At 43.4% G+C, this 24,999-nt stretch overlaps 6 protein-coding genes across 6 annotated transcripts; 2 read left to right on the forward strand and 4 right to left on the reverse strand.

The window, feature by feature from the left end:
- Positions 1-20: 20 nt before the first annotated feature.
- LOC129617552 (elongation factor 2-like) lies at positions 21-3,490 on the reverse strand. The gene is given in 18 exon segments (XM_055532725.1): positions 21-170; positions 172-291; positions 293-447; positions 495-678; positions 680-913; positions 915-986; positions 988-1,025; positions 1,028-1,147; positions 1,150-1,219; positions 1,221-1,366; positions 1,369-1,587; positions 1,590-1,800; positions 1,802-1,831; positions 2,239-2,343; positions 2,463-2,542; positions 2,589-2,795; positions 2,845-3,034; positions 3,080-3,490. Coding segments are annotated over 18 exon segments (2,742 nt in total).
- Positions 3,491-5,627: 2,137 nt separating this feature from the next.
- LOC129617553 (uncharacterized) lies at positions 5,628-7,699 on the reverse strand. Its single transcript, XM_055532726.1, is given in 9 exon segments — positions 5,628-6,043; positions 6,087-6,204; positions 6,259-6,444; positions 6,500-6,706; positions 6,757-6,831; positions 6,833-6,961; positions 7,024-7,308; positions 7,353-7,412; positions 7,559-7,699. Coding segments are annotated over 9 exon segments (1,617 nt in total).
- Positions 7,700-13,629: 5,930 nt separating this feature from the next.
- Positions 13,630-15,083, reverse strand: LOC129617554 (uncharacterized). Its single transcript, XM_055532727.1, has 5 exons — positions 14,510-15,083; positions 14,406-14,466; positions 14,272-14,360; positions 14,142-14,228; positions 13,630-13,697 (listed from the first exon to the last, which is right to left on the reverse strand). The coding sequence occupies exons 1-5, from the start codon at positions 15,081-15,083 to the stop codon at positions 13,630-13,632; spliced, it is 879 nt and encodes a 292-aa protein (XP_055388702.1).
- A 2,532-nt stretch (positions 15,084-17,615) lies between these two features.
- Positions 17,616-21,138, forward strand: LOC129617555 (importin-5-like). The gene is made up of 5 exons (XM_055532728.1): positions 17,616-18,316; positions 18,364-20,341; positions 20,393-20,497; positions 20,542-20,817; positions 20,905-21,138. The coding sequence occupies exons 1-5, from the start codon at positions 17,616-17,618 to the stop codon at positions 21,136-21,138; spliced, it is 3,294 nt and encodes a 1,097-aa protein (XP_055388703.1).
- Positions 21,139-22,552: 1,414 nt separating this feature from the next.
- On the forward strand, positions 22,553-23,242 carry LOC129617556 (macro domain-containing protein RSc0334-like). Its single transcript, XM_055532729.1, has one exon. It carries the CDS (start codon positions 22,553-22,555, stop codon positions 23,240-23,242), a length of 690 nt encoding a protein of 229 aa, XP_055388704.1.
- A 69-nt stretch (positions 23,243-23,311) lies between these two features.
- Positions 23,312-24,830, reverse strand: LOC129617557 (uncharacterized). Its single transcript, XM_055532730.1, has 9 exons — positions 24,561-24,830; positions 24,441-24,490; positions 24,309-24,394; positions 24,131-24,195; positions 23,926-24,084; positions 23,740-23,875; positions 23,608-23,688; positions 23,434-23,547; positions 23,312-23,388 (listed from the first exon to the last, which is right to left on the reverse strand). The coding sequence occupies exons 1-9, from the start codon at positions 24,828-24,830 to the stop codon at positions 23,312-23,314; spliced, it is 1,038 nt and encodes a 345-aa protein (XP_055388705.1).
- Between the last annotated feature and the right edge of the window lie 169 nt (positions 24,831-24,999).

Consider the following 24,999-nt stretch of genomic DNA (forward strand, 5'->3'; position numbering starts at 1 on the left):
TTGCCAGCCTCGATCAGTTTCTAGCGAGTCTTCGGTCTAAATGGCTCCGCAGTCATATAGAGACGATTATGTTTGTTGGGGGACTTGGATAAGCAAGTTTGTGAAGAAACCCCAGCAACAGATTTCACGATAGGAGACAACTGATCTGAAGTGATGAACTCAATCTGAGCGTCTACTGTCCTTCAAGTCTTTCAAACAGATCTCAACATGGAGCTCGCCACAACCAGCAATGATGTGTTCTCCAGAATCCTCGTTGTGCCAAACGACAAGAGGATCTGATTTCGCAAGTTTTCTTGAGACCATCGACAAGTTTTGGCAATTCCTTCTGGTCCTTTGGTGTGACCGCCACTCTGACAACAGGAGACACGGAGTACTTCATATCCGCGATATTATGCGCATCATCAAATGTCGTGATGGTTCCAGATTTAAGCAAATACTGATCCACACCTGAAAAGAAAAACGTTCAACCAGCCCAAGACGACGGAAAGACTTACCAACAAGACCGACGGTGTTTCCGCAAGGAACATCGTTAACTTTCTCGACATAGCGCCCCATCATGAGAATCGTTCGTTGGATATTCTTGATGTTGAGATCATCCTTGGAGCCAGGAGTGTAGTGGGGTCCTTGGATGCGAACTTTCTGTCCGGTCGACACCGTTCCAGAGAACACGCGACCAAAAAGCGTAGAAGCGTCCCTTATCGGATGTCGGAACCATTTTCGAGATGTACATCATAAGAGGAGCGTTGGGATCGCAGTTTCTGATACCATTCGCTGCAGCATCGTCCATTGGACCTTCATACAAGTTCTCGACACGATACTTCTGGGCAATAACTGGGATGGAATGAGTGACAATCATCTCGAGAAGTGTGTCTCCAGCACTGAGCCAGAGTTGCATCACACGCTTCAGAAGAGTGTTTGCCGGTGAGAGTCTTGTCTTCGCCCTTCAATTCGACGCCACAGAAAACAAGCATTTTCTCGTATTGTTGGTTTGTCGTCATTCATAATGGAGGTGAAGAGGGTGCAAATGGATCCATGATGAACTGACAGAAAGCACGGTTCGAATCCTCATCCTTGTTCTTGCTGAAAGTTTTCTTCTTCGGGTTGAAGAAACAATCTCCCCAGAGACGTTGCATCATTCTCTCTTCTCAACACCAAACTTTTTCGCGTAGATGCGAGCAAACTTCTCAATGGTAAAGGCCCATCCGTGAAGACCAGATCCCAAATGAAACTGTTCCCTTCTCTGGATAAACTTGAACGTCTCCCATGAGGGCGTCGTTGTAAGTGGCGATGATCACATTGACATTTTCGATTGTTCTGTTGAATGTTTGATAGATTTCCTCAGACTCCATCATCAATTCAAGAAGACGCGATCAACTTTATTGACATGAAGAACTGGTTTGATACGTTCTTGAAGAGCTTGACGTAAGACGGTTTCAGTCTGGACGCAGACACCTTCAACGGTATCAACAACAACAAGGGCGCCATCAGTGACACGGAGAGCTGCAGTGACTTCAGATGAGAATACAACATGCCGCGGTGAATCGATAAGATTGATCAAGAAAGCTTGCTTGCCGCGGCCATCTTCATATCGTGTTCGAAATAGAGCGAGATACCCGTCGACTTGATGGTGATGCACCGCTCCTGTTCATCAGCACGAGTATCAGTGAAGCGAGCGTCACCGGCGTTCTTCGCAGCAATGATTCCAGCTTTTGATACTAAGGAGTCAGTCAATGTTGACTTGCCATGATCGACATGAGCGATGACAGACATGTTGCGAATATTCACGGGGTTCCCCATGATAATCGCGCACTTCTTCGATCGTGAAGTTCACCTAAAAGAAGAAGGATGGAAGCCATGAGAGAAGAAAGATTTGCGTACCATTTTCTACAGCAAAAAAGAAAATCCTGAAGAAGTAAAAACAGGTCTTGTCAACAAAGCAACCTCAGGAGCAATGTCTGTGCTACTGAATGCCCCAGAAGGGAACGGCCACCTAACGGCCACATGCGGTGTGTGTTTGTGCGTTCAATGAAAAATATAAAAAGGTTCATTCAGCTGCTGGGGGTATTGGGGAAATAATTGTTGTTGATGGATATTCCCGCTTCGGTATTAGAGAAAGAAGGAATTTTTCCAATTCTGTTGGTTGAATTCCAAACGGGTTAGGAATACGAACATTCGTGAGGTCAGATTGACTTGCCATATATATGTGAAGCGGCCGACCGTGATTGCGTATTGAAAAACACGTTGACCAAACTCATCTAGAAAATCCACAGCGAATCCGACATTACGCGTTTGTAGACGCGCTGATGCCTGCGGTACTCCATCGTCGCCTACTCCAAAGCCAATCTGAAGAACAAAGAGAATTCAACAATATGCTTTGTTCTTCAACAATAGACACAAAGCAATCACGCTTTTGACAAACCTGTGCGAAGAGTCGGTTTAATTTTCCAAATCCTGTCCCCAACGAATGTTGACAAAGAATATTCATCAGGAAAATCTGACTCCATGGCTAATTGCCACCCTCGACCCCAATTAGCTTGAGCCACTATATTGGAAGAGAAAGTGAATAGAATAAAATCAATATCGCTTACGGGACAGAAAGTTATCAAAGTCATGGAGAAACGCAACATTGTACCCGCGCACTCCGATTGTCAATCCAAAACGTTTTTCACGAATATCGTTGGCAAGAGCAGCAGTAACACCTTTGTATGCGACCAATACTTCAGTCCCAAATCCAGTATCCGTTGGGTAAAAATAATCGTCAAAATCATGACGTACACTGATCTCAAAATCCGTATCTTCAATCGCTGACCAAATTTCGGTCAACGAAATCGATCAGTGTTCCACTTTCTACACCACGCGCCAGAATCTCAACTGCAGTTGCTCTGTAGTTCTGGGATCGATCCACATTCACTCCATAAGGCCCGAGAGCTAATCCAAATCCAAGTTCTTGTCGAATTTCGTTATACGATAAAGAAGTGATAAGATTTCTCCATCCAGTAGAAAACGCGAGTTCTTCTTGTACAGCGCTAACACCCTAAAAGGCAAAATGGATAAACTGCATCCATAATCAAGAACTTACCGATTGAACAAATCCTAAATCATTTCCGACTTGAACTTCTTCTGTTCTTTCAAACTTATCTCGCGCCCACTCAGCAATCCAGGGTCCATAACTGACCAAATTGACTGCACGGTAGATTGACGTTTGACTCAATGGGACATCACGTCCAATACCAAGTCCCAATATTCCTCGATTTCTTTTAGCTGGAACCCCCGGGCTTCTAAGCGCTCCTCTATTGTAGGTCATTGATTCCCATTCGTTATCAACATCAGAATTCGAAGCTTGAACAATATTCATTGCTTCAAGAGATTTACGATCTTCATCGTGACTCTCTTCATCGTGACTCTCTTCATCGTGACTTCTCATCGTGACTCTCTTCGGATCATCTTCATCTCCCCATAACTCTTTTTCTTGTAATTCAACAACATCCATATCATGATGAACGACATAATTACGAAACATGAATGGCTGATCTGTTTTCGTCTCGTTTCCTTGTTTTGCTTCTAGTTTGCGTTGATTTAACTCAGAAATAGAAACCCATTCTGATTTAACAGGAATCGCGTCATCCGTTGCTTTCAATCGTCGGTTGGAATATGGCAACAAAATCAGTCGATGAGACGAAAGGCTTTCAACAAGATTCGTTGATAGTTTTCGCCAACGTCGTCGTCCCCTTTCGTCTTTCGATCTTTCTTCTCAATGGCTTTTCATCAGATTCTTGATGCTTTTTCCTCACTTTTCGATAACTCACTTTCCATCCATCATCCAATTCTATCATCGAACTGCTCTGACTGCTCAAATCATGTTGACTGCCAACATCATTACTCCTTCCCTTGACGACTGTTCCATCCAATTGATCTTTTCCCCTTCCATTACTATCATTATGCATTTCTAATATTTTATCAATTTGAGAGTTCAAAATAGACCGATTCTCCGATTCAATACCAACCATATTATCCCTCACACCACATTCTATTTTTACTTTTCCATTAACAGCTTCAACTTTTTCTGATGGACAATCTTCCCAATTTCGTTTCACTTCCACGCCTTCACTCCTTTCAACAACTTCATTGGAAGCCCCGTCATCATCATTGAATCCAACCCAATTCAAATTTCTCTTCTTTTCTTGATTCCCTAGAAGCTTTCCAATTTCTTCATCCAATTTTGTGTTCCCCTTTCCTTCATTTAAAATTGATTCTAATGATCTAGAATCCTCTGCTCCGTCGATCTCAAACCGCTTGTATTCCTTCAACGAACTTTTCATTTCTGGAGAAGTTCCACAATGCGCGTTCATGTCGAGCAATTCTCGTCCATACAACGCCATTCGACACGCTAGTCGGAATTTACTGGACGAATTCGAAATCCATGGAACACTCTTTCGGTCAGCAACGAGAGAAGCAACAAGGCGATTCACTTCAAAGCCAGGAACACACGAATTCTGACACATTGCGTTGTTCTCTCCAAGGCTTCCACTTTCTACAGATTCAATAAGAAGTTGCCAATCAGACGAAGTTGGACAACCATCTTCAATGAGTTGATGAGTTTCATTCTTGAGTTCTTCTGTTGGCTGCAAGTGACAATTCACAGGAAATGCGAATCGATCTTTCATTAGAATTGTTTGCGTTTGGAATCGGAGACGAACTTCATGGATAGAATTTTGCGAGATCGGGGACTCTGATTGACTTTCAGTCTCTTCAATATTTAATAGCTCTACAGAAACAAGACGAGAAAGACCGTCCTCAACAGAACTGAGAAGCCCTTCTGAAGTCTGATGAGAAGCATTGTTTGTGCTTGAAGAGAAGCGTTCTATGTCATGAAAACTGGTTACGATGTCAAGGGTCTCCTGTTGGGTTGTGACATCATCGAAATCAAAATGAAAGGTTGAAGTACAGCGAGACGAACTTATTGAGCAGCTGCAAACAACCTTGAAGGGATTGAAGGGTTCAGGTGCAACAAAGTAGCCAATTCGATAGAAGAATGCAGAATCAGAACTGTTGCTGTTTCGTGGTGAGAAGAACTGAGACTTACAGTCTTCCCAAATGATGTGGCCTTGAAAAACAACCATCACATCACCACCAGAAGAAGGAAGAGTGATAGTTTCAAGGCGCTTCCAGCATTGGAAGGGCCGCTTGAAACGGGGGCGGTTGATGGGAGATCGTTTTGAACGTCGCTTTGTTTTTAAGGATTGATATGTTGGTGGAGTTGTTTTTTTTGGAAAAGTTTGAAGTGTGTTGTTGCTGATGAGCACGACGATTTCTTGATCAGTGCAACCCGCTAATTGGACAAGATCTGAGACGGAACCACTTGAGAAAAGAGTTGGAGGGAGAGATTGAATCGATTGTGAAGTTGAATTATTGGTGAACTGCAACAAAACGAAAGTAAAACAGAAAATCAGAGACCAAAAGAGATAACAACGCAGGCCCATGCAATAAATTCCATTCTGAGGGAAAAAGCGCAAAAAAGCCCGAAATTAAAATTGGCAGACCGGAATCATTGCTGGAATTCGCTCTAATAGAGCAGGCCTGAAGCGAGGAAATTGGCGTCTGCAGATCACGGAGAGGGAGGGGCGGCACTACTGAGGAGGTGGCGCCGGTGCATCGTCAGGAAGAGGAGCGGAAGGCTCCGATGGCGGTGCTGCAGCAGCAGCAGCAGCAGGAGGAAGAGTTGCCTGTTGGGGAACATCCTGGCCGTTCATGCTTGCATACGCGTTTTGATAAGGAGTTTGATTGGAGTAACTTCCATAACCAGAATAGCCACCAGCAGTAGTTCCATAATATGCTGCCATCATTGCCCATGCTGCTGGGTTCATATAGGAATTCATAGCTGCCATCATTGCATTCGAGTCTTGAGTATTCCCTCCATATCCATAAGCAGCAGCAGCTTGTTGTGTGTACATCATCATTGCGGCAGCATCATGATAACCAGATGAGGGATCGTAGGGTTGAGCTGGTGGGGGAGGAATTGATCGGGATGAGCCAGGACTCGTTCCTGAGAAAAACATATTTAAAAAATAGAGAAAATTGGAACGAACCTGGAGGTGGTGTTGAAGCAGATGTTGCTCCGATGCCAGGCCTCGGCCTTGAATAAGACAACGTCTCTTCAACAACCGGCCTGGTCCCAGAGAGCTGGGACATGAACGAAGAAAATTCCTGAAAACAACAAGGGAAGAAACTGAGACAGTTTCAATTTTCAAAGCAACTGACTTGATCCAATCTCTGCGAATCCATCGTTCCTTGCTTCGAAGCACCAGATCCACCAAAGTGGGAAGGACCTCCAGTCGCAATTCCCTGTGCTTTTTTCTCTATTTCTGCTAATTGTTCACTCGATAATCCTCGTGCTAATTTACAATCCATTGTGACGTGACCCTTGTCACCGCACAATGCACATTTCTGTAACAAGGAGAACCAATTTCTATTTGATTCTATCTTTCTATGTAATACTCACAACTTCCGCTTTCTTAAATGATTGGAAATTCTGATCAGGACATTCCCACGATAAATGTCCTGTTCCACCACACACGCTGCATCGTGCCTCAATCTTATTCATAGCAACACCATTCACTAATGCAAGTTGTTCCAATCCCTTCTTCTTGAATTCTTCATGCATTGGATGGAATGGATTCAATAGAGGCTCAATCAGAGAAACAGCTTTCTAACAAATAAAAACTGATAAGAAATTCGAATAACATTAAATCGTTTTACCTCAATCTGTTCATCCGTATCTGCTGCAATATGAATGTGTTGAGGCATTGCTGCTTCCTCCTCAGTCTGATGATCTGTTTTTTTTTCCCTCTTTTTGAGTTCCACGTCCACGAATAGAAATTTGAGCACCACTTTCACTCTCTAACCTCTTATGGTTACACCCACGCGGACCAATAATCAATCCCATGAAGTTATACTCTGGATACTGAAACAACAAATAGTCCGTTATTGAGTGGTTTGTCAAAATGGTAGGCAAGCTCAACTCACCTTCTCTTGAGGAATGATTATCTTCTTCATCTTCTTCAATGGTTTAAAATCAGCAGGGGGCAAGAATCCAGGAACAGTCTTCGTGACATATTCCAATAAACGTTGATGCTCAGACACCATTGCGTTTCTAACTCTCACATCTCTTGTGTTTGTCCTGTTGCCGTTTTTATCGTAAGATGGAGGAGGGCTTGGAGGCCGGATGTCTGGATCACCAAATTCAAGTTCACCCTTCTCCAATTTCAATGATAATTCATCAAGCCTCTGCTCGCGCAAAAACTGATCTACCTGAAAGTAAAAAGTTGCAACAAGTTTGAGTTCACGTCTTTTACTTGGAGTGGCGTTAAACCAGGAGGAAGATCGATGAATGGAGGCGGAAGGTAGGGTTTATCCTAATAACAAAGAATGAGATTGGATAACGAAGACTGAGATTGGATAACAAAGAATGAGTTGGATAACGAAGAACGACAAAGAATTGACTTTGGTTCAAACATCTGTCGCCTTTGCAAGTTCAATGAACAACTTCACTACTATTTACCTCTTTTGGTCCGAATCTTGACTTTTTACTTTTCGGTGCGGACGGTCTTTCCCACCTTGACTTCCTTCCAGTCCCTGTGGTTGTCGCTATGGCTGTTGCGGCCTCAATTGGCACTAGTGCCATCAACTGATCCATCGACATCGTCTTAATGCACTGAACCTTTTGTGCCTAGTTGCCTACTGTCTTAGTAATGAATTGGGACATTTGATTGGAGGAGGAAAACAAAAAATAAAATGATTACGAACGATGCATTTGACTTCGATAACTTTGAAAATTCGTAAATTCTGAATGAATTTCTTGAAATTTGTTCCTCATTTGTTCATTCATATCGAAGAATAAATGTTTTTTAAATTGTTCGTCAAGAGTTTCTAAAAGGGGATTTAATCCTGATTTGAGCGTCTTCAATACTTGAAGCCATCCGCGCCCTGCAAAGGTTTCACAATATTGGGACAGCTTCGATAACTCGTACCTTCATCCTCAATGAACGACCGACATTCCCCTTTAAATTGATTTGTTCTTCGTAATGCTGCTTCAAGAAGTGTTGATCGCGATGTAATTGCACCTTGACTCAAACCAGATGCTATCACTTCTACGATAATACGGGAAGTCCCTCTTCGTAAGACTGCTGAGGCACAGCCCTCTGACGCGAATAAAATGCTCCATAGGTGGGTCAATTTTCTCGCCATCTGCAATGCCAGCCTGAAAAAAAAAACATGAACTACGAGCACCAATGAAAAAAGTGTTACCGATGTGAAGGCATCTGTAGCGTGCAATGAATCAGAGTTGCAAAAATATGTTGAATTTGAGAGATACGCTTCCATAGGAAATGATGTAACGATGTGACAACTGGGGATGTCTCTCTGCAAAGATCGCGACGAACAGTAATCGCAGAGGAGAGAGTGAAAGATGTTAAACTGCCGAGGAGTTCAATTGAAAGAAGCAATCCAACAAACAATCGCCCCATTTCTTTCGAAATTTCAGTGAGACCATTTATATGCTCAAGGAGATCATTTGTAATTGCCAACCTGTAAAGCGAACTAAGCGACGAAGTAAGATTTATTGAACTCACGATTTTTCTAACATTTGCGATCCGATTGTTCCAACTCAAGCAGTTCCACAACCAGGGTTTTTTGCCAAAGCCCTAAAAATTGAAATTAACAAACAATACAATGATAATGCTGCTTACCATCAGAATCTGCTGTTGCAATGCATCGTTTCATCGTATCCTGAATATTTGCAGCTAATTGAACAACGCGTGAAAATTGAAGTGCCCATAGAAGAAGGGATCCAACTTCTGATGCACAGACATATTGACGAGTTTTCTTCATCCGCTCTTCTTTAAAAATCTTCAATTTCTCAATCTGATTCACAACAACAGCTTTCAATGCCTTCACCAATAAGGATGCAACGCCGCTTCCCAATAAGACTGTTTCGTCATTCTTTGTCTTGGGAAAAAGTTTTCGAAAAATTCGAGTGAATATTGTGCGATTCCTCGTCAATGCGCAGCAAGTATCGATGAATGCAAATTCGTCTGGAGTGAGTCGATCGGATTCCTGATTTGGGACAAAGGTCAAAAGCATCCCAAAGAGATTCAACATTTCTGAGGGTGAAATTTGAGAGGCTAATGAGATCCACAATCGATCCATTGATGTTGATGAATTTTGTTCTAAATGAACGGAGTAATCAACGAGTGAGAGTGAAGTGCGACTCAACCAATTGAAGGAATATTTGCAATTGCTGAAAATCTCCTTTATCTAAATGATGAAGACGATTGATATGGAGCGATAACTCATTTGATGAAAAATCAAAAGCTGAGCGAAGAACTGAAGATGCCATTGATTCCCATTCGTTCCCCTCAAGACAAAGAAGTTGAAGAACAGTTTGAAGCAGATTCTGATACCTCAAACCTTTCGCTTGATCAAGTGAAGCTGTTTCATCAAAGAATGATTTTGGCTTAATGTTTGATACAACAGTTACAAAATTGTTGATAAATTCCGTTTCTCCTTCTTTCATGTTTCCACAATCAACGAAGCAGAAATGTCCCTCTTCAACGGAATCGGGGAGTTGTTGTGTTTGAGATCGTCGCTCAAGAATCCGTTGCGCGATTGAAATAAGAATTAATAAAACAGAATCAAACGAACAGCGAATCAGAAATCTTTCAGAAAGTTCTGATTGTGAGGCTTCATCCCGTTGGGACAGTCTCACCACTCGGGACAATCCCTTAATAGAGTCCCAATCAATGTTGATGTTCATCGCAAAGAGGGAAGCTATTTGGATCTCATCAGAAAAAAGCGACGCCGTTGCGTTGAGTGACGCGATTTCAGCGATTCTGACTGGACGATGAGCGAGTGGCTGAGTAACACCAGGATCAGGTACAGAGGGGAGAAGAGGGGGAGAGATTTAACGCGAATCTTGACTTCCGGAATATGCTGCTGGAACCTTTTATTGCAACGCGAAGAAATGGGGAGCAGAGAGCTTGAATTGATTCCAATAATAGCCGCACTGATTGGTGGGAATCATTAGGGTTATCGCTGAAATCGCGCAACATTTGTGTTACGCATGCGGTGAAGGTTGAGGGATAGACGTGAGTGAGTAGATGGATCAGCAAACTGTTGTCAATTGAATGATCAATTGATACAAGAAATCTCGAAATATTGAGAGATGACGAATGCAACGCAGTGATGACGACGCCAGAGGGATCAAATGGAAGAAGTCGATGAAGCAGTTGGACGGAATAAACACAGCAGAGAGCTACAAGAAGGGGAAATTGATCTATGGGTAGACCTGCAGCCAGACACTCCGCTGTACTACTGTGAAGAGATGCGAGACAGATCAGTAAACCATGTTTTGTTGACGCATCCGCAGTGATAGATGCAAATAAACGATCATGACAAGATGAAAGCATGAGAAGGAAAGAACAGACATCCCTTGCGCAATCGATAAGACACGCAATTGGAATAGAATGTGGTTCATCTGATGATTTGCTGATGTCGTTGAATTTGAAGGATTCCTGCAACGTTTTTACAAATTGGCGTCCCAAAAGCGAAAGAACGTCATGGTGGCACATTTCGGGTAAATCCTGATACAAATTTTCAATTGATCTTGCCAACTTGGAAGAGTAGCAATGAATCATTTTCAAAGCATCAATTGAATTCAAATTCATCAGAAGAGGAAATTCAATTTCCTCCCATGCGACAGACAAAGACCGACTCAAGACAGAAGACAGCAACTCAGAAGATTTTTCGATTTTTCCAATTGTTTTTCTTTTTTTTCTTTTTGGATCAATTTCAGTTGAATCTCTCGTGCGTTTCATTCCATTCCAAAATAAAACTTTCAAATCGGATGAAGAAGATTTCCAAAGAAGTTTCTGCAATTCCTTGATCGTCACTTCGAACTGTGTGGCTGGATCTGAAACCTCCTCCAATATTCTGCTGAACGCCTTTATAAGACTCTTCGTAGAGACTAAATTAGGGGAGAAGTAATCGGGGTACAGATCTTGCAAGTGAACCAGATGCCCCAGTGAACCCACGAGCCTTTCAATCGAACCGGAGTACATCAGCGCCTTCAAGTGCTGGATTATTGGAGCGTCGTCTGCTACCGAAGAAGCACGAGAGTCGGCCAATTTTTCGAAGATGTGATACAAACAGTTGGCACACCACCCAACGATTCGAACACTTGATTCTCTGATTTTTGTCGCGACAACAGGATTTTGAAAAAGAACACCCTGATCGTCTTCTATCATTTCTTCATCGGCGCTGTTTTCTGCGACCTCTCTCTTCTGCAAAACCGTCAAACACCCTGGCAGCAACCAACTGTCAATTTTACGATACCCAACGAGTTGAGATTCTAGCAAGGCGATGAACGCGGTTCCAACCAGTCCCGAGAGTTCATCCATCGTTATGCTATTTGGATACGATAGAAACTCTTCTTCCTCGGAGAGCTTTGGCAAATGGAGAGAAACTAGATCCACCCAAGAGGATGTGAAAGCCTCCAAGCGTGCGAGAAGAGAAACAAGGGGCCGGAAAAGCGTTTCCTTCATTTGTGTTTGTCGAACAAATTGAGAAACTAGAACACACAATGATGACATGTTGATGTTTCTGGATTCATTAGATGAAGCACTTCCACTTTTCATCTTGTGACGAATTCGCTGTGCTACAATTTTCTCGGCTTGTTGTTCTAACAATTGAATCCACACTTCCAATAAATGAACAACTTGGGCTGTTGGTATCGATGTTGCGATGGACTGAATACCATCCAGGAGAATTGGATCACAGAGGAATTCAAGCGTCATTTCTTCCGTGTCTCCCTGCAATTCAATGAACGATCCTAATGCTTTAATAAGAGACTCAAGATCTGCAAGCTGCACCAGAATCCGCATAAGAAACGCCAAAAATTTCACTCTGAACAGAATTGGGATAAAATGAAGTCGTCAGTGCACTTCCTCCTTACCCATCAGTCCCATAGAGCTTCGTACTCCTGCTCGGATACTCAATGGCAACACATGCAAGAATGGGAACCAATTTCTCGCTGATAATCACGGATGGATCTGTCCGACAAATCTCTCTTAAATTCGACCAAAGTGCTGATTTGACGCTTTCTTGTAATACGACCGTGTTTGCTAAATCAAAGTTGAAGCCCCTCAACTTCCTCAGAGATGTTTCTGATTGGAGTTTCAAAAATCGAACGAGAGGCTGAACTAGAGATTCCTTCGGTCGATAAAGATTGAAATTTCTCATATTAGAGATCAAAGAATTCAACGCCTCAATGCCGCTCAGCTCGCGCAAAAAATCAAGCGTTGAAGGAATTCTCGTTGAACTCTCGCTCCCGCCAAAAAGCGACAAATAAATTGGGTTCAGCAGCCAGAGATGGAAGGCTGTCTGAATCCAGATTGGCGACTTTTTTTTCGATTTGATTGCTTCATTGGATAAATCAGTGAATTTTTTATCAGATGTGAGTCTAGAATTTTGCAGGAATAACGCTGCGATATGAGGAGATAACTTTGACATGCCGAGAAATGAGAAAAGATGTGATCGAGATTGAACCGCTTCCGAAGAAAGAGTTAATGACTGATGAATCAGGGAGAGCAGAGAAACTTGCCAACCTTTGGAGGTCAGTTTGAGTGAAGGAATGGGAAATTGAGTGTCGGGTTGCAGTTGAAGAGTGTTAAGGAAACCCTGGAAAGCCTCAATATTCAACTTATTGAAACAAACGTCATCAAGAATTTCCATGATAGAATCTTCAAGGCCCTTAGAGATCAACACAAATGCTTCGGATAAAGGCTTCGCTCTGACGATTAACTCATCGGCGGCGTCTCCTTCTAACAGTATTGATTGCAACCACCGCTTTAAGCCAAGAGAAGCGCCAAGTAATGGCAAAAGGGCATCTTTTAATAATTTGGTTGTTGCTAAATTGAAGGCTTTTCTCTGAGGTAACTGAGTTAGCGCTCGAGAATTGTGCCGGCAGAGTAGCGCACATGAAATAAGGATGACTTCGAAGGAACCTGTTCGTTCAGAGAAAGTGGTGCCGAGAAAGGGGCTGTCGTCACTATCAGGGACACTGGCAAAGAATGCTGGAAGTTGGCGAGGTTGAAATTCAATGGCGTCAAAAGTAGGATTGAAGTAGTCACGAAGCAGACTGGACGCAATGGAAATAATGATGTTGATGAGATGATCTGCTAAGTCGTGAGGAACGTCAACTGAAGAATGACATTGAAGCAGAAGAAATTGCTTGGTTTGGGTGATGCAACGTAGATCATCAGATTTCTGTGCCAGGATTGAATAACAAAGCTCCAAACCCTTCATCCAGATCGTGGGGGGAATCGTTAACCCTTTTACTCCTAGACCAGACCGAAGAGCTGCAGTCATCGATGTGAAGTGAAGGAGGAGCTCATCAAGATCCGTCGATTTGAACTTCTGCGTCGAAAGCGCAGCATCCAGCAAACGAGCTTTCCAGGATTCATTCTCCATCGTTGACGCCATCCTGGAACGGGCCTGAATCCTGCAGAAGGGGCCCAGAACTGGATGTCTGTATGGCAATTTTCCCTGGCTTGTGCTGTAATCATGGCAAAATTGCTAGCGAGAACCCAAAACTAATTCGTCAGGTGGTGACACATGTTCTAACCCTGCACTTGATCTCTTGTCTAGATTTGGTTAAAAAACAGTGATTAGAACAAAGCAAGCATAAATAAGGGCGATTGGGTAGGCAACGAGAAAACGTTGATGATGCATTTGCAAGGCCTACCAGAAAGTGAACACAACGAATACGCAACAGTATGGCCCCCCACATCTCGCATGTCTTGGCTGTGCATATATCAATCTCACCGTCTCGAAAAATCTAGAGGCGGTTGCTGTGCACCAAGTGACACAAAATATCGAGAGAATTGTCCCAATGAAATTTCTGATTAATAAGATGAAATTGGAGAAAACATTTTGGAACTCACCGCAGGGAAACGAAGATCGAAATGAGGGCGAGCATATCAACTGGTAACAATGCGTAGCCTAGAATGCTTGTCGTGCGATAAAGATCAATTCCCTCTTGCTATAAAACAGACGGATGATCCAGATAGTATCTGATAGACGACTACCTGGCTCATCAGATTCAACAAAACACACATGCATAATACACTCGTGACGCTCAATCCGTAAATGTAAGCGAAATGGATCTTTCCAGCCTGAAAAAAAAGAATAATGTGGAAGAAGACTGAATGATCATACGACCCACAAGAAGTAAACAGCAGCCAAAACATGCAGCAATGAAAACGGGTCCACACATATCCACGTCAACAAGAAGATCATGATCCAATCTGAAAAAAGAGATTCATGAAATGCACCTAAAATGAAACGCCCACCTGTAGAAAAGCAAGGATGCTTTCATTCGCTTCACTATATGATCAGGATTGATTCCTAATTCTGATAAAAAACAATGATTTAATACAACGATTCCAATTAATACCTTCAAGCAGCGGCGGTTCATCTTCAAAATCATCATCGCGATATTCTGTTGTTTCTTTGAACTCTGAAGCTCTCAGTTGACCAGCAAGAGAACCTCCCAAGTGACCACTTAAAGGATCCTTCCCCAATCCTTCTCCAGAAGACGGTATATACGAGGTTGGCCGCACTACTGGCCCAAGAGAAGACGTGGAATGACGGAATTGTTGCACTGGTTGTTGGCCATACAGGGGTGGATCTGCTTGAGTGACGTTTCCATACGTTGGCCCCTGTGTTGCATATGTGGCATCATCGGATCGGAGTGGTGCCCCTCTTTGTTCTTCCATCATTGCATCAAATCCAACTCCGATTCCAGCGCGATGTCCACTAGAAAGCGCGGACGTTCTTGGGAGTTGACGAACACTCTCAGTTGCTGAAACGCGTTGAACATTGACGCCTTGGAAAGGAAAACCAATAGAGGATCCTGGTCTTGGAGTTGGACGGGCGCTAGGAACTACATTTGAAGGGATTGGGGTTGTGGAATGAGGATGCCGACTATAAGTGGAGGATTGCCACTGAGGATTGTTTTCGGAGGACATCCCCATAAATCAACATATGTTAAAAGGACCACAGAGTTGACCTGGATCCCCAGTATGGAGAAAACAAGTGATCGATCAAAAGACACAACATCCTCTACAGCCCCAGAAGATCAGAAGAAATTCGCTGTTGGCGAGTTTATCTCATACACAGAGAACGCCCCCGTTATCAAAACTTTTCTCCTTTATTCCATCGCAATTGCATTGGGACCTATTGCTGCCTTTTATGGTGCTCAACAGATTTCATTAAAGTTTCCTGGTGTTTCGGATGGATCTGTTATTGGTTTAATTGCTTCTCTTATTGTGATTCTTTCATTAATGGGATCGTACGCTTATCAAGCCTATCAAGAAGAAAAGCGGGACTATTTCGAGGCGCATCCTGAGGATACTCGACCAGTATGGAGCGTTGACAAAAAATCTGAATAGTTCTTTGACTGCCCTTCTCTACATTGTGTCCTTCACTCTCCATTTTTGTGTTGAATAATCAATCTTTCTTGTTCTCACCCATGGATTTATTACCTAAAGTTATTTTCTATTGGATTCGCCCTTTGGTTAAGCGAAAGAATGTTCTGAAATGGCACATTAACACAACTGAAAAGCATACAAGTAAAATGACCATTTGAATCACAGATGTCATCATCATTGTTACAGATTTGTTCTCTGTTGCAATTCCTACAGCGTTTATGACGGGAGCCTTAATCGGATTGGGAGTCATGGTGATCGACAAGCAGCGTGAACTTGCTTATTATCGACAACAAAGTGTTGGAAGTCGGCAACAAAAACTACAAGACGAACATGATCAGCTAATTGCGTTCATGAGTCAAACTCCTGTCATCCCAAAAGATCAAATGGAAGCAATTCCAGTGCCACCACCTCCTCTTGTTTCATAGAAAATGATGAACAGTTTCATGCGGTTTTATCGAAATATCAAACAAATTGTATAAAATTTATTACAGAGCATAAATTATCCTGTTCCCTTCACCGAAAATTCGTTCTTGAGGTACCACCTTGCCCTTTGGGTTCCTCTGCAATGAACAAGAATAATTGGACATTTCAAAAATGGTTCATTCACTACCTAGATGTGTACTCGCCGACTTCTTCTAAAGCGCTTCTCAATTGAGTCTGAATCAGAAGATAGCCATCGATAATGCAAATTCCTTTTACCTGAGGAACCTTAAGCTTCGCCTGAAATTCCTTCAACATCACTCCTTCATCACCCCTTGCCTCAAACATTTTAAATATAAATTCTTTCAGCTGATCCTGCAGGAAAGAAATAATAGAAGCCTGAGTCGCAATGAATTCTCACGTTTGTGATTTTGCTCTTCTGGTCCCTTGATGCGACTGTCGGTCTCATCTTGATATCAGAAACTGAAGACAGAACGTGTTTCATCGCCCAACCAGTAGGTTCCTTACATTCTTGGGGCTGAGCATCTGGATTATAAAATTTGAATAAGTGTTGCTCCCCATCCATATCAAGAGGTGAAGCACGACAGAGCTCAGGGGGTGCTGCTAGAGTGCGATGAGCTGCAAAGAGAGCGTCTCTTGAGGTTGGAATAGAAACACGAACCTGGTTTAGTTGCATTTTCATTTCGCGATTTCAGAAGCGAGCGGTATGATTGATCGAACGAAGGCATTAAGGCACGCGATGCAGCGAGTTTTCCAACAACACGAACTCCAGAGACTCCAGAAAATTCACCCAAAACTGTTTCATCAGATTTTGATTCAGATTCTGATGTTTTTCTACGTTTTCTTGCTTGAATCAAATGGGTGTGAGCGTATGACGACACATCTGGACTCAGACGCAAGGTTTTCACTTTACCATAATCGTGAGCAATAATTTCCTGAACTTCAAGATGTTCTGAATTTCTCACTGCAACACCAATAATTGTATTCGAATCTGAAGACCTCCATTGGGTTGCTAGGCTCGTAGGAACCTAAGACTTAAAATATTGCACACATCTTGCGCCATTAAATGTACCTTGATGACTTGAAATGCTAATGGGTTTTGATTCAGTTCTACTTCAACAGAAGTCTCTGTTGCCTCAAAGAGTTCGTCCTCATTCTCTAAGTCTATTCTTGACATGGACCTGAATATTGACTGTGAGGAACAGTTTACAAAAAAGGGCTCTTAAAAGCCTGATGTTAAGTTCAGAGAATAAAAGGGTCTGTAATGACCAGCTGGGTTCAAGAAACCAGGACCCCGTTTGTTTCCTTCGGGAGGTCTTGGGGGGAAGATCACAAATTACACGACGCGATTACTTTCATGTGCTGGTTCTCTGAAGTGTGATTTCAGCGACATTCTGAGGCAAAAATAGATGAAAATTGAGCCCAAGAACTGACGAGACAGATGAAAAAAGTCCCAATGGGCCAGTGTGCACAACTGAAACTGATGAGGAGAGGTGGTAGCAGTCCTCAGACCAGCAAAAGGAATTCTGTTGCTTTTTTGGGTTTATAGCCCGTTTTTACCCAGAAGAGCGGCGCTAGGTTCTTCATTCAACTATTCGCTCTTCTTTGTTCTAGCCAGTTGCAGCCATTATGGGTGATACAGCAGAATTGTGTCGTTTGTTGGATTGCTTTCTATCAGGAGATAACAATGTTCGCCAACAGGCAGAAGCAACCTTCAACACTTTGAGGCAGACGGATCCCAACGGTTTGATTCGCGGCTTGATTGCGGTGCTTCGTGAGAATTCACAAGAGCATGTTCGACAGCAGGCGGCTGTAGCAATCCGAACCGTTTTTAGGAATTTTTTGATGCATCGTCCTGATTCAGTCTGGGTTCAACTGACTCCTGATACGAAACAACTTTTAAAAAATGAGCTCCTCAACAGTCTCGAAATTGATCCAACGAAGTCAGTGCGTCGCACCGTCTGTGATATCATCGCCGATCTTGCTGCTGAACTCTCGTCAAGCGGCGAGTGGCCTGAGCTCAACGGAAAGTTGATGCAGCTTGTTGAAAGTCCAAAGTTCTCCTGCCAATCTGCTGGTCTCAAAGTTCTTTCTGAGCTTGTCCCTCAATTATCCGAACTGATCCGTAGCAGTATAGCAGGTGTGAGTCGAATCGTAGGAATGTGCGCTAAGAGCGAAGACCCTGATGTCCGCTACGAATCACTCTGTTTGGTTGCCGCAATAGTCCAACATGAACCTCGTTCTGTCTGGAAGCATGTTCAGCATGTTCTCCCTGATCTCATCACTGGTCTGCAAGCTTTGGTTCAGGCTAACTCGGACGAGCTGACAGTGTAAGTGGAAGAAAGTCTTTAACCAGCATATTGTTTGCTCTCTTTAGTGACTTTTTGGTGAAGCTCGTTGAAGTTGCAGATAGCGCATCGTCCTTCTTCAAGCCGCATCTCGCAGCCTTCGTTCAGTGCTTGTTCGGTATTGCACGGAATTCTGGGGCAGAGGATGAAGTGCGACAGATGGCCGTTGAAGTCCTTCTATGCGTCGTTGAAGACAAGCCTCGTATGTGTCTGAGAGTCCCAAACTTTGTATCCGAGCTTGTCCGCATTTTGGTGGAGTTGATGCTCACGATTGAAGAAGACGCAGAATGGATCGATCGCGACGACCCGACTTCTGGCGACACGGACACCACACGGAACTACGATGTCGGTGAAAGTGGACTCGACCGCATCGCGTCTGCAATGGGAGGCGAGAATGTGATGAATGTCATTTTCGGTTACGTTTCCCAATATCTTCGGAGGGAGGAGTGGCAGTACAAACTCGTTGCAATTATGGCAATCTCCCAAACCGCCGAATATCTTCCGGAAGAGGGAATTGACGCCCATCTCGATGAAATTGTCAGCACTCTTCTCGCCCAGCTTACGGATTCACACCACCGTGTTCGATTCGCTGCCTGTCAAGCCATCGGACAGATTGCACTCGATCACCATCCAACATTTCAGAAAAACTACGCCCAAATGATCTTGCCAGCGCTGCTTGTCGTGCTGGACGACCCAGCGCCCCGCGTTCAATCTCATGCAGCTGCCGCCCTTATTAATTTTGCTGAGGAGGTTGAGAAGGCTGATCTTCTTCCATTCGCCGACGCTCTCATGAATAAACTGTTTGAACGTATCCAGCCGACAAAACCGCGCGTGATTCGTGAGCAGTGCGTAACGACAATTGCAGTGATTGCTGGAGTAGTTGAGAAGGACTTCATGAAATATTATACAACTGTTATTCCAGCAATGAAAGAAATCATTCTGAAATCTACATCAAAAGAGGAAAGAACGATGCGGGGAAAAGCAGTTGAATGCATCAGTATCATCGGATTGTCTGTCGGAGCTGAAATGTTCCAATCAGACGCGCACGATGTCATGCAAGCGCTTCTGCAAGTGTCGCTGACGGGATTGGATGCTGATGACAGTCTTAAGGAATACACTCAAGAGGCGTTTTGCCGGATGTGTCGCACGCTGAAGAGCGGATTTATTCCTTATCTGCACGGACTTGTTCCTTCGGTCCTTAAAATTCTTAGCGTCCAGCCTGAAGTCGTCAATAACGATGAGGACGTTGAGGATATGACTCTTGTTAGTATCGCGGGGGGGAAGTATAGCGGGTTGAAGACATCCATTATCCAAGAAATGATTCAAGCAACTGATATGTTAACAACGTTTATTGAAATCCTTGGAGCTCAATTTGGGGAATATCTTGTTCCAAGTGCTCAAGCTGTTCTTCCATTGCTTGGATTCCCATTCAGCGATTCTGTCAAGCGGTCCGCTCTGTCTGCAATGGCGGAAATCTTAGCAGCTGGTCGTGAAGCAAATGCAAATAACCCAGCAGGAAAACAAGCTCTCAGTTTGTGGGTGGGAGAAGTTCTGGAAAAGGTTTTCAAGGATCTCACGATGCCAGAAGATGAACTGACTGATGTGGAACTCATGGTGGCAGAAACAGGAGGACTCGGAAAGTGCTTGAGGAATGCAGGCGCCGATATGTTGAATGCTCAACAAGTTGCAGCTGTTTGTGAGAAAGTTTTTGCATTGATGAGAGAGTCAAGTCAGCGTCGTGCAGAAATAGCCACTCGGAAGCATGATCCTGAATTTGATGATGAGGATATTGGAAGACTAGAGGAGGAAGAAAGTTCAGAGCAAACCCTGAGATCAACGTTACTTGAAATTGTTGCAGCTGTCATGTCGTTCCATCCAGATCTTTATCTTCAAACTGGTGCCGCATTGAGTCAAAAGTTTATTGAAACCAATTTGCACGCAAATTGCTTGCCAGATGATCGGGCGTTAGCTCTCTATGTTTCAGACGACATACTGGAGCACTTAAAGGTCCGTCGATTTCGGGATTGTTGTTCTGAAGGCATTTGGGCTTGTTTGTAGGATCGTGGTGCCGCATTGTGGCCCACCTTCGCTTCACGTCTTATTGAGTCTATTAATGATGCTGACGCTGGAGTCAGACAAGCTGCAGCTTTTGGTGTCATCCAGGTTCGTGTGTTGCCACTTGTGCCAGGTTAAATTTCACGTTTTAGGCGGCTAAATGTAGTCAATTCCCAACAGAATTAATTCAAGAAGCTGCAAAGCGACTTGTAGCGCTTCTTAATGAGGCAAAGTCGCGGGAAAAATCATTCACTTGTGCAACGGACAACGCAATTGCTGCACTTGGTGCTATTGTACTTCATCGGGGCCACTGCTTACAGCCTTCACCTGAACAATATTTGAATTTGTGGATAGCCAACCTTCCATTAAAAGCTGACGACGAGGAGGGTCGAAGAGTTCATGGGGATCTTGTTGACCTCTTAGTAAAGGTGCGTTGGAGCAGATCGGTGTAGTGGTTTAGTAGATCAAGTGGTGTAATGGTTTAGTCAATTGGTGTAATGGTTCTGAATTTTCAGAGAAGTCCGGAAGTATTGGGACCAAACAACGCGAATTTGTCGAAGCTCGCTGCAATTTGTGCATCAATTTATCGTACAGACTTCTCAACAACAAAAATTGACGAAGGCATTAGAGATTTCATGCAAGCGATCGGCTTCGATGTTATTTCATCAATTGGCGCTGGCTTCGATAAAAAATTGCAAAAGGGTTTGGAAAGAATTCATCGTGATGTTGTATCGGATCAGAAGGAGTAACGCGGTGCCGAGTTCGTTTTCTTTGCTTTTCCTGAGTCTAATGCGTAAACAATGTACAAATTTTGCGCATGCTTCCTCATTTTGCATGTCACACCATTTCAACTATCATGCATGACGTGAAACAGAGTCTTGCCGCAAACAAACTGAACATGAGCACGCATCACACAAGCATTTGCATTAGCTTGTTCGTCGGATCAATTATTTTGTAGACAATTTTTGATGCATCTCGAACGTAAGAAGTGAATCCTATTAGTAACTTCATGGCCTGTCCCTGAGAGTAATCAATGAGTTCCGTTCAGAGGAGCTTCCTTGACCAACAGTGAAGTCGTTGACATCCGCTTCTGTTTTTCAATCTCTCTGGTTCGTCGGGCCACCATCAGCACCCTGCCGCTTCAGTTTGGAATCTTTGCTCTACTGATTCAGTAAATATAGGCTCCAATTAATTTTTTTTTATTTGGAGAAATGGATAGAGCCTCATCGACATGTTGAATATGGGACAACACTAGGGGCATGCGAATCTGATTGCCAGTTTGCCTCAATGAGTCGCCTCTTCAATTTAGTCGTTCTGGTTTTTTTGATCGTCAATGTCCAGTGTCATGTTTTTGATGCAACGCCGTTATTTTCGACGATTAGAGATACTCTCCGAAATTGTAGCAGGATTCAGCACGTCAAGAGTGCTTTGAATCGTGTGCGAATACATCGAGGGGACCTGCTGGGGATTAGCGGCAACGTTCTCGTCAGTCCATCTGTCCATGGTTTTATTTCCCCTCCTCCCGGTTCGGTGTCGGCCAACCTCCTCAAGCGATGTGGGAAGCCTTTGATGGGGGAACTTCTAAACTGCGACGCACGCCAGAACTACTGCGTCACTAGCGCTCCTAATATCAACTACGACAACATCTTTCACGTTGTGGCGCCGACGCGATTGAATCATTGGCGTCTGAAGTCGGTTTACAAGATTGCGTTCCAGGCAGCCAAGGGGGGTCAACCAGGTGGAACATTTGTCTTTCCTACAATCGGATCTGGAAGATGGAAAAGACGATTTCATGAGTTTACAGCAATTCCATTCTCGACTTTGCTGAATGAGCTCGTGAACGATCGCTCCAAGTCAAGTGTTGTTTTAAATGTTGGAGCATCTACGAACTCTCTACTGCTTCTCCGGACATACTATGGGTACTCCAAATTCGTAAGAAATTTGCTGGATCAGGCAGAGCTAGTTTGTTTCGGGCATGGGACAGGCAAAGGCACCCGAAACTCGACAGTCCATGGCTTCCAGTCAGGCAGAGGCTTCCAGGCAGGCAGAGGCTTCCAGGCAGGCAGAGGCTTCCAGGCAGGCAGAGGCTTCCAGGCAGGCAGAGGCTTCCAGGCAGGCAGAGGCTTCCAGGCAGGCAATGGCGCCAGAGTCATCCCGCCGAAGATGAGTTCAGAAGAACGACCGTATTTTGACAGACTGACGACATTGTCTACGAGAGCTGGTTTCAAGGATGCCCTAAAGCGAATCAGTTTCTATCATGGGGATATAACGCAAGCCCGAGCTAGTGGTGTTGTTAATGCTGCTAACAAGGACATGGAATTCGTCAAAAGCAGTGGAATCAATCAAGCATTGTATCGCGTTGCTGGTGATGAACTCCAAGCTGCCGGTGTAAAATACAGAAAAACGCATGGAATTCTGAGGACTGGAAATGCGATTCGTACACCTGGATTCAAGAGTCGTTTCAAATTAATCATTCACACAGTTGGACCCATTATTTCTAAAAATTGGCCATCAGACACCGAGTTTTCTCAACTAGCTGAGTGCTATGATAATTCATTCAGAGAACTTGGAGACTATAACGCAATCAACGGAAAATATTCAATAAATTCGATTGCAATTCCAGCAATTAGTACAGGAATTTATAATTTTCCACCTGATCCAGCTTCAACTGTTGCTCTGTCAAGAATTGTAGAAAACTTGATGAAGCCAGAATTTTCTCATGTCCGAGTGGTTTTTAGCCGTTCCGCAAAATCACAGAAAGTATCACGCTCTCATGAATACGTTTGGGTGACGTTTTCGTTTTTCTGCTTGAATTTTTTTGTGTGTATGATGAAACGTCGAGATCAAATTTGAGCTCGATCAAATTTAAGTGTTAATTACCAAGAACAGTAGAGTGATGAGATCCAATGGTGCGTTAAAAAACTATCGTGTCGTCATGTCTTGGTTGAAATAGTTTCCTCGTTGTTGTTGTTGACCCCCTTCTTCATCTTGATCTGTTTCTAATGAAAGACGTTCATCAGTTGAAGTAGTTTCAACTCAACTACCTGGAAATTGAGGAAATGGTTCTTCATTCAGATCAGCGACATCCTCGAAATGAAATGTTGGTTTACGAATAGACATTGTCAACACTGTTCTTCCCACTTGGACAGACAAATCATCTACAAACAAAATCATGTAAAAATAAAATCATACAAAATTGTGAAGCAGTCACGCCTTACGTGTCTCCTCTACTGGCTGCATTCTTCGCAAGGACACTAAAGTCCCAAACTTGGAATCATGATCCTCAAGCGTGAATTCGCCTGGAGCAGGATCATCCAAATTGCTGAGTCACGCCAACGAAAAAAACTAACCGTCAGCAAATCGAATTTTTGCATGCCATCGAGAAATTGAAACATCGGCGATACGGATATCAGATTCATGACCACGTCCCAATTTCAACTCTTTCTTCGCATGCATGCTGACAACATGTAAACCTCTGTTGTTCGTCTGGTGAGATGACATGTGAATTGAAGCCTGCCACTTTCTTTTAAACTTACACCGACATTATTTTCGAGAATGATAAATGGAGGCTCGATTTTGGGAACGCGTACGATCGATACCCGTTCATTATTAAGAATCACTGCTGATGGAAATGCAGCCTTGCACAGCTCGCACTGAAGCTGTTTAAAGAAAAAAGACGCTTTTTGTTGATCATCCTAGAAAAGAACGAAGAAAAATCAATGAAAAATCGAATCAACTTACTGATATTGATAACCGTCCATTAATCCAATGACGCAAGCAATCAAGATGTACGAATTTAATGGATCCTAGAAAAAATAAGAATAGAAGAATAAAAGAATGGAAGAATAAAAGAATGGAAGAATAGAAGAATAAAAGAATGGAAGAATAGGGTGCAATAATAATACACGTGATGGTATACCTTTGCATTGACAAGGACAAAGGAGAGGATCCTCAGCAGTCCCGCCGTCCAATAGACAAATACGACATTGCATTGTGCTCGCTTCTCTGAAAACCATAATAAAAATAATAGTGAATGTTGATGACTTCTCACTCTGGAGTGATGACGGAATGTGGAGTTTCGAGATCATCGAGACGAAGTTCCTAAAAAAACAGAAAACAATATGAAGAACGTTAATCCATTCACACGCCCAAGTTCTAATGCATAGCTTACGGGTAATGCTGCTCCTGATTTAACCAGCTGTTTAACTCTCAATTTAAAACGTCCCAATTTAATAATATCAGATTCTTGTAACTGGTGCTTGCCACTTGGTAATTTCTTCACAATCAGCCAAAGCTTTTTAGGGACGAGTCCAACCGTTGACTGCGCGTTGCGGTCGGCCGGAAGAATCAAGAACTTCCCTATCGCAGAAGCACAATCAATGACCGGCGTTTCCTTTACATCGATAAATCGAGATGATAAATGCAACTGCGCGTCAATCATCATGCCGTCATAGGAGTGCTCTATTTTTAAATACCTTCACGTTCTTTGATCGATAGAAGGAAGTCGGCAGTCTGGCTGGGAAGACTGTGTCCCTCTGGTATAGCTTGAACCTCTAAAGCTGTGCGAAGGACTTTAGCAGCACGTTTTAATTCGTATGCTTTTCTATGAA

This window comes from Condylostylus longicornis, unplaced genomic scaffold, assembly GCF_029603195.1.
Source record: "Condylostylus longicornis isolate FDR11 unplaced genomic scaffold, ASM2960319v2 ptg000562l, whole genome shotgun sequence".
Taxonomy (NCBI): Eukaryota; Metazoa; Arthropoda; class Insecta; order Diptera; family Dolichopodidae; genus Condylostylus; species Condylostylus longicornis.